We start from the raw sequence: 13,763 nt of genomic DNA on the forward strand, positions 1-13,763 counted from the left end.
ACTAGAGGAACCAACTCTAGTTATAAAGTGTTATATTAATATTGTGACTGACTCTTTTAAGAGTCAAACACAATGGCAAAGTCATTCATTCAGACACATACACTTTTCTGTGCCTGTACTGTCCAGATGCAATCTGACTTATTGTTTCTTTCCTTCTCACCACAACCACCAGCATTAAGAAAAACCCAACAATTAAAATATCACTGATAATGAACACATGTTATCTGTTATGTAGATATTCTGGCCCTGAATTGGGAGGTGTGGCATTTATAGTCATTTTCGAATAAGTGGGAATATTTTTGGTAGAAGCATTTGCATGAACATTGTGGTCCAAACTGTGATGGAAAGTTTTAATCTTACAGGCACTTTGACAATGGAGAAGAATAAAATTTAGCCATGAAAAAGAACAAAACTGAGAAGCTCACACAAATACAAAACAAAGTTTCTTTGCCTGCTTCATTAACTGGGTATACTAATGAACTAATAAGTTAATTAGTCACACGCAAGGTATTTGAATGGGGAAAGAAAAGGCCAATTTCTTTTTTTACTATCATAACATTAGCTGTAATCTGTATTATAATTTGTGTTATAAAATAATTAAACATTAAAATGTAATAAGTTAAATAATAAAATAATAAAAATAACAAATATAACCTGTATTACAAATAATAAATATAATAAAAACAAATAAATAAAAATTAAAATAATAAAAACAATAAATATAATGTTTTTTAAAAAACTATTATAATTATGGATATAAAAAATAAGAAACTATTATAATTATGATATGAAAAGTCAGTAAAGGAGGTCCAGGAAACTCAGGAAACAATTTCAATTAGAATAAAACAATGTATTTAGTTAGTGAGCAGTGTCATGACCAATGTCTCCAGGTATAAGGGAGAGCTTCTGATGCCTTTCAAAATTAGAGGGTATACCAGCTGAAGTGGAATGTATTTACTAAACCTCAGGAAACCCTGAAATTAAAGGGAGTCAATTTTGAGACAGAGGACAAATTCTAAGTTGGCCAAAATGACCACTGTATGTACTCAACATGCTTTGGAAGAATGTTTGTCACACATACAATACAAGGCCAGTAACACAAAAACGGGGAAAACCTACACATTAAGTACAAGACAGCTCCTGAGAGCAACAGATCGAGGCCCTGGAAGTTTCCCTGCTGAGGTGATAAGAGTCTTATCTGGTAAAGCTGATGATGAGTGAGGACTGCACAAGCGAGGAGAGGCAAGAACTCTTCTCTCATCAGACCACGCAAGGCAGATGTCTTTCTCCTGAAATTGTGGAACCCATCAAAGGCCACATACATTATCAAGAGCAAGAAACTGTCCACTACAGATGTAGGGTTATGTGGCCTCAGCCATCATGCTGACATAGTCTGAGCACCTTCAAATGCTGACAAGCAGCTAAAAAGGCTTCAAAGAAACCAATAAAAATTCTCTTTCAATACCTAGAGTTATATGAAAGGCTGAAAAGAATACCTTATTAAACATCTGGGGCAGAAGTACACATCTAGGTGGAAAGCACAGAGAGAAATGAATTCAGCAAAATTAGTAAGATAGCTTTTACACTGAGATCATAGTTGTTTTCATGGAAGGCTTAGAGAAACTTTGAAAGGGGCAAAAGAAAAACAATCTTTTCAGTTTTAATACATTTGATATGTTTAGGATTAGACTGCATTCGGTTTAAATATACCTTTCACTACACAACCAGAAAACTGAAAAACAAGACACAAAAAAGATGTGTAAGAACATCAATCCTTTCAAGGCATTCCTACAGAGACGAAGACACCAGAATAGCTTCACTAGGCTAGAGCTCTCAAGCAACATTAGGTCATCTGGGGCCTTGTTTTGGGTTACCTGTTCAGCAGACATCTTAACTTGCCTTGTCTGTAGGTCTTGATGCAGTGAAGGCTGCAGCTACAGGGGCAGTTAGCACTGCGAAGCTGCTCACCTGGTGCAGTCTCCTCATTATGGCTCCCAAGTCTTTAGCATGGAAACCTGACAGTGTGGTATTCTCTGGACGGTGCCCACTCTTTTCATCTAAAGATCTGCCTACTCTTTTCCTCTCACTGGTTTGCATATTCACCTGTATTCACCTATCTGAAATCCTTGACTGACTGAGTGTGGCAGTACCTTGGCAGTACCTTAATAGTAAGACGGAAATAAACCAGGATGAAAAAAACATCAATACTCAAAGCTAAGAATTCCTAACCTCATGAATTCTACTCACCTGTCTGCTGTGCAGGCTGTGGCAGTGGTTGGTTTAGATGTGAGTTGTAATGGACCGAAGGGACTGGGCGATACTGAGGTTGACTAGAGTGGTAGTGGCCTGGAGCACAGTAACAGGCTGGCATCTAGAATAAGGATTGAGGGAAAAATAATTAATTTAGAAATATCAGAGTGTAATGAGTAATGATTCTCCCCATCAGTAATCATTTGAAAACTGATTTTTCTTTGCTTTCAATTTAACTGAAAAAAATTTTTTAAATTTCAAACATATAGTATACATAACAAAAGACATATACCAATTTCCCCACTAAATTAGATTTAGTAGATTTAATTTTTTTGGTCATATTTGTTTCAGATTTTTCTCTCTGTTACAAAACCAAATACTATTATTGAAATATTTAAAGGCTCACTCCAACATTCCTTTGCTCTACATGCCATAGAAAAAGCATCATTATCTTATAGTTGGTGTATATCACTCCCATAAATGTTTTTAAACTTCTAGTCTGTGTGTGTGTAACCTATTATCAATCATCTACGTAATCTACTATAGACTTGCTGAGAATTTTAAAAACGCACATTTATGGTTACTCTACATAAACATCATGGGCTTTCTGGTGGCTCAGCTGGTGAATCTGCACCTAGGTTAGATCCCTGGGCTGGGAAGATACCCTGGAGAAGGGAAAGGCTATCCACTGCAGTATTCTGGCCTTGAGAATTCCATCAACTGTATAGTCGATGGGGTTGCAAAGAGTCAGACATGACTGAGCAACTTTCATGCACTCATTCACATAACTTCATGCAGCTTATTTTGCAATTAACATTGTTTTTGAGACTCATTTTGGTTAAAGCATGTATCGGGAGCTCAATTCAATTTACCTGCTGAGCTGCTATCACCATCTATGTAAGTCAGTTTATCCTTTCTTACACATTCACATTAGCACTGATTTCATTCTTTAATTTTTCTCATATTTCTAATGCAAACTAAAATGTCAATACACATTTTATCTGTCAATTATACTTTAATAAAGCTGGAAAAAAATGCCAATGAGACTAGCCTCATTTAGTTTTCTACCCAAAGCTATTTAGTCAGTTGTGAATTTCTCTAAACGTAATCTGATCTGGTTTGGGGTGAAGAATAAACAATTAATCCATTGATATGGAAGAATGTGGAGAGTTAATTTCATTAGGTTCACAGGCTCTCAAGTTCTGCTCTTCTGATTGGGCTACTTCTAGAAGAACAGAGATCTGTGGAGATCTTAAAGAGAGCCCATTTTGTCTGGAAACCAGACAAGCACAGAATTCCTGAATCAGTTATAAGCCAAGAATTGTCCAAATTTTCTGTAATATTTCTTCATTTTTGAAACATTATAGACATAATACACATGTGATTACTTAATTTTTCCTGGTGGTATCAGGAAGTAACAGATAAATCTACATCTAACAATGTCAACTGATATTTAAAGTTAAGAGGACTAAACAATCAGGCTGAATAAAATCAGCAAATATCAATTATATACTGAATGTGAATGACACACTTTAAGTATAAATGGTGCATACAAGAGAATGGAGTAAGACCTATTATTTAAGTGCTAATCAAAAGAATGCACTTACACTTTTACAATCAAATTTGGTATTGACTGCTCTATTTAAAATGGATAACCAACAAGGTCTTACTGTATAGCACAGGGAATTCTGCTCAGTGTTATGTGGCAGCCCGGATGGGAGGGGAGTTTGGGGGAGAATGGATACATGCATATGTATGGCTGAGTCCCTTTGCTCTCTACCCGAAACTATCACACCATTGTTAATCAGCTATACGCCAATATAAATTTTTTTTGTTTCTATTTTTAAAAAGGATGCTTAAGTCACTATATTAAACTCAGATTACAGTACGTTTCAAGACAAGCAACAGTGTTAGAGACAGAAAACATTTCATAATAGTATGAGTCAATACATTGGGAAGATTATACATTCAAATACTATAATACGAGATGACAGAATTGAGAGAGAAACAGACAAAACCACTACCATCTATTGATAAGAATCTGACAAAAATTAAATAAGGATGTAGAAGATCCAAAAGTATCAAACACGTATACTCAGTTGATACTGCTGCTGCTAACTCGTTTTAGTTGTGTCTGACTCTGTGCGACCCCATAGACGGCAGCCCACTAGGCTCCTCTGTCCCTGGGATTCTCCAGGCAAGAATACTGGAGTGGGTTTCCATTTCCTTCTCCAATGCAGGAAAGTGAGAAGTGAAAGCCAAGTCGCTCAGTTGTGTCCGACTCTTAACAACCCCATGGACTGCAGCCTACCAGGCTCCTCCGTCCATGGGATTTTCCAGGCAAAAGTACTGGAGTGGGTTGCCATTGCCTTCACTGAGAGTATACTAAATGCAAAAACAATATGAGAGAAATTAAAGATGACCTAAGGACATGGAAAGACATCTCATGCTCATTAAGATTGGAACATATGACAGTTAAAATGACAATACAACCTTACAGATTCAATGCTGCTGCTGCTGCTAAGTCGCTTCAGTCATGTCCGACTCTGTGTGACCCCAGAGACGGCAGCCCACCAGGCTCTCTCGTCCCTGGGATTCTCCACATAAGAACACTGGAGTGGGTTGCCATTTCCTTCTCCAATGCATGAAAGTGAAAAGTGAAAGTGACGTCGCTCAGTCGTGTCTGACTCTTAGCGACCCCAGGGACTGCAGCCCACCAGGGTCCTCCACCCATGGGATTTTCCAGGCAAGGGTATTGGAGTGGGGTGCCATTTCAATGCAATCCCTATCAAAATGCCAAGGCCTCTTTTTCAGAAATGGAGAAGCCATCCTCAAGTTCATGAAGAACCACAGTAAGCTAAATAGTCAAAATAATCTTGAAAAAGAACAAACTTGGAGGACTCACACTTCCTGATTTTAAAACTTACTAGAAAGGTACAGTAACAAAAATAGTGTAGTACTGACATAAAGATATAGTATAAAACAGTGTAAAAGTGAGACTTCAGAAATAAACTGTTACATTTATGATCCAACTGACATTCAACAAGGGTACCAAGATTATTTAGTGGGTAAAGAATAAAATCTTTGGACTTCCCTGGAGGTACAGCGGGTAAGAGTCCCCCTGCCAATGCAGGTTCAGGAAGATGCCATATGTAGCAGAGCAACTAACCCCGTGCGCCACAACTACTGAGACTGTGTGACACAACTACGGAAGGCTGTGCGTGTACAGCATGTGCTCCACAACAGGAGAGGCCACTGCAATGAGAAGCCCGTGCACTAAAACTAGAGAGGGACCCTCCACTCGCTGCAACTAGAGAGGGACCCTCCACTCGCTGCAACTAGAGAAAGCCTGCATGCAGCAACAAAGACCCAGTGCAAAAAAACAAAAGAATAGTATCTTCAACAAGTAATGCTGGAATAAAGAGATATATACATGCAAAAGAATGAAGCTAGAACCTTATCTCATATCACATACAAAATCAAACTCAGAATGAATGACCTACACATAGGAGCTAAACCCATGAACTCCTTTAGGAAATAAAGGAGGGAAGTCTATTCAACTCATTTTGAGATCAGTACCACCCTGAGCACTACTACCTGAAAAAGAGTTTGTAAGGAAACTACAGATCAGTATCCTTCATGAAAATACACGCAAAACTCTGGAAGAAAATACTGACAAATCAAACCCAGTGATATACAAAAAAGATAACTATATCATGACACATATATATCATAAGGTATATCAGAAATGAAAGGTTAATTTAAAATTCAAAAGTCCGAGTAATTCACTGTACTAATAGAGTAAAGGGGAATAAAACCCCACATGATCAACCACCTCAATAGAGGCAGAAAAAAAATTTTTTTTATAAGATTAATATCTATTCATGGTAAAGACTCTCAACAAACCAGGAATATAAGAGAAATGTACAACAACAACAAAAAATCCACAGATAGTTTCACAGTTAACGTTGGAAGACTGAAAGCTTACCCCTAAGACTGGGAACAATGTAAGCATAGGTACTTCAAAACATATTTAAGTTAATACATGGATTCTAGAGATTTTACTTCCCTCTCCTGTGAGTATATTCAACAGTGGCGTACTTAGCTAATGCAATAAGGCAAAAGAGAAACAAAAGGCAAAGAGTAGAACAATCAAATTTAGAAAGTCTGCAGGATAAAAAGATCAATACACAAAAACCAATTTTATTTCTAAATATTAGCAGTTAACAAATAAAAAATAATCTCCTTTAGAATATCACTTTAAACATTCAATATTTAGGATATATTTTAAAAACTATATGCAATACTTGTGCAATGAAAACCACAAAATACTATTGACAAAAAATTACGGAAGATCTAAATAAATGGAGAGAGGTAACATTTTTGCATAAGCCATTCAACAGTGTTAAGATGCTAATTCTCCCCAAACTGATCTATTTCTTCTTAAAACATACTATTTTATTTTCATAGTGCATTTACTTTACTGTGTTTCTCTTAAGCTAGTTAAAACAAAACAAACCTCTCAGAGTCAGAAGGGAACTCAAAGATTACATAGTTTAACCCTCCAACTGAAGTATCTACCGGTCATGTGGTTGTCTAGAATGGATTTTAGAGTCTCCAAAAGGGAAGATGGCTGACAAGTTTTGTTCACACGTTCTCACAAAGTCTCTCTGTGCAAAATTAAAATCAAGTTCTCTACAGTTAGAAGATGAAAAAGCAATGTACCTGTGGAGAGGGCTGCTGAATGTACCCCTGCTGCTGGAGCACTGGCTGGCTGACAGGATGACCAGAGGCAGAGTAGCCTGGAGCAGGGACTGGCTGCGCAGGCGGTAGGGGAGGAGGTGGCGGCGGCGGCGGCGGCGGAGGGGCTGCTGTCATGATATAACCAGACTGCTGTGGGGACTGAAGAACAACGGTGGACTGGAACATGGTGGCATGAGGGTCAGAACCATCTGCTGATGGCTGGCGGGCAAGACTCATGTGGCTAAACTGAGACCCAAGGTTGTCCTGCTAAAAAAGGGAGAGATCAGAAATCAGTAAGCTTTCCAAACACAGACCAATCTTATCAAAGAAAAATACTTCATGTATTTTAAGAAGAGTTGCAGTAGTATATATTATTATCATGGAAATTATATATCTACAACAAGCATGATTTAATAGAAGAACAGCTTCAAGAAAATTGTAACTCTGAGGCAGGAAGGTAGCAATATTACAATGCTGTCAACACAAATTACTTATAAAATATATCTCATGGAAATGTATAGCATGCAGAAAAGAGTAGGATATAACAACATTTCACAATAAAAAAATGAAGACAATTATTTAAAATAAGAATATACACTTATTTAAAATAAGATTAAAGGCACACTTTTATATTAGGCAATTAACATCTTCTGAAAAGACTTCAAAGACCAGGAGTCTAGCCAGGCGTGGTACTAATTACTCTTTAATGTCCTTCTTCCCAGAAGGTAAGAAGAGTCAGGTTCTATGCATTTCTGTATTTCCTCCCATACCTATTGATCAAATATAGTAGCAGAAATATTCATTTCATAATCTACCCTCTCTGATCTCTCTAATCTCAAAAATAAAATAAAAAAATAATTTGGTTGTCAATTATATTCTTCCTTGGTGTTTTTTGGTCTACTCCTTAAATCAGATGCTGCTGCTGCTAAGTCACTTCAGTCGTGTCTGACTCTGTGTGACCCCACAGACGGCAGCCCACCAGGCTCCGCCGTCCCTGGGATTCTCCAGGCAAGAACACTGGAGTGGGTTGCCATTTCCTTCTCCAATGCATGAAAGTGAAAAGTGAAAGTGAAGTCACTGAGTCGTGTCCAACTCTGAGCAACCCCATGGACTGCAGCCTACCAGGCTTCTCCGTCCATGGGATTTTGCAGGCAAGAGTACTGGAGTGGGGTGCCATTGGCAAATGTAAACCAGGTGACAGTTTCCTATTGCTTTTGCTACTTGGAGAGCAGGCAGTGGTGTCAAGAAAAGGCTACAATCTATATGTTATCCACAAATATTTATCTGACTCAACAAAGTAAGGACCAATTCTGACTTGTCTACATAGTATCAACTGAAATGACTACAATGGGGTTAAAATAGCATTCCCTTGTTTTCAAGGAGCCAGACTGGCAACAATGTGCATCACATTTTGCTGAGAGGAAAAATTTGAAAAAAGGAAAGTTACTTTAAAAATTGTGGCAACTGAGTTGTCAGATCAAAGTTGACATGTCTGCAATTTCTATAATCTGCTTGTTTTTGCAAAGTAAAGTAAGGCTATGGAGCTGATAAAGGATTGAAAAAAAGGAAACCTGACTTAGTGACTGAAAATATATGGCATGGCTTTACCCTTCTCAAATGGTTGTTCTGACTTAGTCCAGCACTACTCACCTAATTCAATGAATAACTTCAGAAGAGGAAAATATACCTAAAAATGCTTACCAGCTGTAATGAAAATGTAATATGTCCAAATATTTAAAAAAGAAATACCATAATGATTGATATATACCACCATTACAGTCATCTTGGTGAAAAAGTCATTCTCTTACTCCAACGATCTGCCATTTTTCAAAACATTTTTGAGGCTTTTACGTTATTTTTAAAAATGTTCTCAACCTTCTCAATGCTGGCAAAATTTCATTTTCTCAGACTGAAAGTGATCTTTGAAAATCATTCAGAGCCAAGGCTGGTAAATAAGGTTGCCTAACAGCTCAAAACAAAAACACCCTCAACAAAACAAAACATTAAAAAAAAAGTGTTGAGCGATTTTAAGAGACATCTTATAATTTAACTGGATGCAATTTCAAAATGTGATGACCGTATAGTCTGAAAAGTAAGAGCATCACTGGGAAAAAGTACAGGTGGTTAGGTAGATTCAACTTAATGGAAGGAAATAAACATTTACTGAATATCTATTTCATTTTAGGCACTATGTAAGGTATTTTGTATTGTGGTCCCATATGTTCACTAACTAGAGATGGTCATTACTGAGCTCTTACTGAGAGGTATAACTTTGGGCATGCTTTGGATTAAAGGAAGTACCATTACTTTATAGTCATAGATTAAATACCTAAAGATCTTGATGTCTTATGAAACTGGAAATTCCAATTCACCCCAAAGACTGATACTAAGTTTATCAGACCTGGTGGGGAAAGAAAGTCTAAACCCAGATGAAAGCTGCCACCCTAGGACTGCACAGATCTCCACCAGCCTCAATGAGAAAAGTAGTTAAAACATCTTAGGACCTGAAGATTATTTCAGTACGAAAAACAAAGAAAATGTTAGGCTTTACATAATTGCCAAAATAAGCCAATATAACAAATATTTTATGGAACATAATAAATTATTTCTAATACAGTTTTAAAAAATGCTTTTTCAAAATATATGTATCCCTGACTTTAGAAAATCACAAAAGAACATATCACAATAATCACATTCACAAGTATTCATCACACATACACCCATAGAAACAACGCAGGAGGTGAATAGAGATATAGTACCACGGAGTATTGCTGAGTGGGTGAGACTGGCAGGAGCGGGGATGGGTAAGGGGCTGTAGAGTACTGAACAGGCTGTGAAGAGGGCTGCAGAGGACGAATAGGCTAAGGAATAACAGGTTGGCAAACAATGTTAATGTCAGAATAAAATGTTAAAGAAGAATTACATAAAATGGAAAGTTACATTTTTTTGGCAATAGCTTAAAACTACAAAGTCATCTTAAAAACAATATAGGAAACAACAAAAACAATAGTAAGCGAAGAAATTCTACATAGAAAATTTCTGAGAACATACATTTAAATTCAAAACATAATTAGAAAATAATTTTTTCATAAAAATATTTGATTCACTGCAACAGGTAATTTAGAGATTTCAAATGTTATTATCCTACAAGACCCTTGGGCTAGGTCAGTAAAAGCAAACCCCTTTATCCTTTCTTCCTGGTTTGATGAAGGGGCTGCTCTACTTAGCTATATAAACATTAAGCAATAGAATTTTTCTTCTATTCTTATTATCAAACAGTATAACAAACATAATATCTATGTCAAGTATTCTATTTGATAAGGCATGATTACTCTTTTGGAACCAAAGTGCCTAAACTTTAGCAATTTTTCAAGGAAAATATACTGTAGGTACCATTACAAATAGCCTAAAGAAAACACACACACAAATAGATCTCTTCTATATAAGGAAGATACATACAGCTTTCTTCTAACTAAAAATTTTTATTGAGAGAATATTAGAAGTTGAGAAACTACACTGGGCCTTTGAACAACTCGGAGCTTAGGGACGCTGACTCTCTGCAGGGTCAAAAATCTGGGTATAATATGGCTGGCCCTACATCTGCAGATTCCAGTCCACGGATCCAAATAATCACAGATCATGTATACTGTAGTATGTACGTGCTAGGAAAAATAAAAAAATCTGTGTATAAGCAGATCCTTGCAGTTCAAACTTGTACAAAGATCCACTGAAGTTCTTTGAAATTTTACTAAGAAAATATTCCTGCATATCAGGAAAAAAAAAAATCAAGTTTTATGTTTCCCAAGGGTGCTCACAGGTATTACTGAAGAATGAAAGAAGTTTCAATCATATTTAAATTTTAGGGAATACACCTGGCTACTGACAGGCAAATTAGTTTTCCAATCTTACCTTTATGTAGTTTGTTACAAAGGCCTAATATACATATTGGTTTAATAACTATCATAATCCAGCATACAGATGGCAATCTGTTTAAGTCACCTGCATACAGTCATTTAACTTTTGAATCTCTCTCTGGACAATACTTTTGAAGAGTACACTTTAACAACTTCCCTGGTGGCTCAGACATCTGCCTACAATTGTAAAGCGTCTGCCTACAATGCAGGAGACCTGAGTTCAATCCCTGGGTTGGGAAGATCTCCTGGAGAAGGAAATGGCAACCCACTCCAGTATTCTTGCCTGGAGAATCCCATGGACAGAGGAGGCTGGTAGGCTACAGTCCATGGAGTATCCTTTAGAAATGCAAAATTAACCAAATAAGGTTACTCAAGGAATAATCTAGACAAGGAGAAATTCCTATGATTAATACATATAATGCTGAGTTGCCCTTCTACCACAAAATCAAGTTTCTAAACAATGAATGGCTTAGAGTAGTTTAGAATTACACACACACATACACACACAAAACACAAAAAAACTACAGTTAAAGTACTTAAAAAAGGCAAAAGTTGAAAGATCTAAAGAGCAGCCACTGATTTCTCACTAACCTCTTGAAGGTTAGTGAAAAGAAATTAGTAACCTTCCTAATGGATGACAGCATGTATCATACCAAATGCGGTGCAGCAGCTTTAAAACTACAAACTACAAGCTCTTCAATGTGTTATTAAGTCAGACAACCATAAAGACACATCTTTCTTCCAGACAACTTAACCTACTATGTAAGCGTCAGATGAAACAAAAGCTTTAGTCTGCTGGGGAATAAGAGAAAGAGGAGTAATATGAGCACCAAGGGTATGATTTTATGTCTGCCAGAGTGTCAAGTGGTAATGAGAAAAATGTGGGCTGGGAGACTGGATGATCGAAGTGAAACTCTGACAACTCTTAGAAAAGAAAAAGCCTTAGCATGTCCTTTTTTTCTACTTCAGTTGCACCTGGCTGCAAAACAGCATTCACTTAAAGTGACTGGTTTCAAGAATGTGGCCCATCTGAAGGCTTTGGAAATCACAGCATTATTTTGTTTGGTTAGATGAAATTTCATGGATGGATTATCTCAGTGCAAAAGATTGTTAGTGAGTATCATTTGTTCATCAATTATCTATTCTTGTATTCAATGAAAAATTACCTGAAGCACTTGAAGCAATGCCAGGAAATCCAGCCATGGAGTTTGATACATACCCCAAGCTATTAAGACATCATTTCTAAAGTAAGCTGCCTATATCTTTTAGGACTGTCTCTTGAAACTAAACCAGACAAAGCTATTTCTCAGAGATAATAATCTGAAATATATAACTGTAGATAAAATCTTAGGATTTTTTCCTGAAGCTGCCAGACTATTTCCACTGAATTAAATCAAATGAAAATCTGCCCTGTAAAACTCCTGATGGAATATATAGTACTGCAAGATGACCACGTGATAGCAAATTAAAGAGAAACACTTCAAGACCAAGTTGAATGAAACCAAGACAGAAAAGGACAGTGAGGGAGTTTTATTCTGTCTAACATCTACCTGAGTGCACGTAAGCAAATGAGGTTGGGAAATTAAAAAAACCTACAAGTCCAACTTTAGAGAAACTGCCTTGCCTAATAAGGAGTCTTAATTGCCAGAGCAGGAATTATTTTAATTAGTTAAAAAATATGTGATAACTTCATCAAACTGCTCATACATTTTTCACTCCTGTAATACAATTTAACCTGTGAACAAAACTAATAAAACTTCTCCAGTTCAACTTTACCACTATACTTCTGTCACAAAATATTCTCCATGTTTTCACTAGTGGAATACTTAAGATTGTCTTCCAGGGAAAAAGAGGTGCAAATAACTGTGCAAACTGTCTTTGACATGGTAACAACCTTTTAAAAGACAGAATGAAAGTACGAGTTTACACTGGAATAATCAAGTCCAGTAAGAATGAGTAACACATCTCTAGAAGAAAAGCCTGAATGTGAAAATGTATGTGGAAACTCTAAACATTTATACAAATTCAAAATATTATTAAAAGTGCTTTTGATAATTCTAACTCAAGTATTTTTGTATTTATTTTTCATAGGGTAAGTGGGATAGAGAGTACCTTGAAGCAATAACTCAGTTTTTTATAAGCGATTGATTATTGAATTTTAAAACAACTCACTTTGTTCACTGGAATAATGTATAATCTTAGTTTTGATTACTCTTGTCCATTTCCTGCTACTGTGAAACAGGGATAAAATACTCACCACACAGGATCATGAGATAAAAACTTCCCTTTGCAGAAAAGCCCTTGAAGTTAACCTCTCCATAGGAGCAGTGAGTGGGACATCATGGGTGCAGAACATTAAAGTTCTAACAGATACTTACTTGGGCTATGTCAGTTATAATTAGTGACTATAGCCCCAAATATGCAAAGGTAGATGAACTTAGCATTATTTAATTGTGGACATGTGCACCTGTGAGAAAATGTGATTAGCTGCTTGCTGTTGAGGTGGTGGGGGTGGCAGAGGTGGCTGTGGAGGTCCAGGCACTTGGGTTCTAACTGGTTGTTGCGTCATTGGAGGATTATAGACAACTGGACTCCCATCTGGGTTTATGAAGGGCTGACCTGCAAATTTTAAGAATGAAGGGAAAAAATCACTTACAATGGAGACTGAATATAGGTCATTCTACAAACTTATAACATGTTCAATCCTTATTCACAATTCCAAAGGCCTCAAGTTTCTGAAAACCAAACCTTTTTTTTCTTAGCCTAGAAAGAAAAGTTTGATATTTCCCACTTAAGAGTAAATATTCAAAAACTTTGCTGCAGTGTTTCACTGTAGTGCTGTCACACCAGAATCCA

The 13,763-nt window shown here is 36.7% G+C and overlaps 1 protein-coding gene across 3 annotated transcripts in view; it reads right to left on the reverse strand.

The window, feature by feature from the left end:
- The window catches only part of R3HDM1 (R3H domain containing 1), a 95,218-nt gene that overhangs the window by 41,144 nt on the left and 40,311 nt on the right, over window positions 1-13,763 (reverse strand). For 2 of the 3 annotated variants that reach the window (XM_068968042.1, XM_068968041.1), the window contains 3 exons: window positions 13,375-13,526; window positions 6,976-7,260; window positions 2,248-2,371 (listed from right to left, as the gene is read on the reverse strand). In XM_068968042.1, the coding sequence (XP_068824143.1) occupies window positions 2,248-2,371; window positions 6,976-7,260; window positions 13,375-13,526 (561 nt within the window). Of the gene's footprint in view, window positions 1-2,247; window positions 2,372-6,975; window positions 7,261-9,752; window positions 9,855-13,374; window positions 13,527-13,763 lie in introns of all 3 variants that reach the window. The other variant, XM_068968040.1, reaches the window with a different exon arrangement.

This window comes from Capricornis sumatraensis, chromosome 3, assembly GCF_032405125.1.
Source record: "Capricornis sumatraensis isolate serow.1 chromosome 3, serow.2, whole genome shotgun sequence".
In the NCBI taxonomy this organism is placed as follows: Eukaryota; Metazoa; Chordata; class Mammalia; order Artiodactyla; family Bovidae; genus Capricornis; species Capricornis sumatraensis.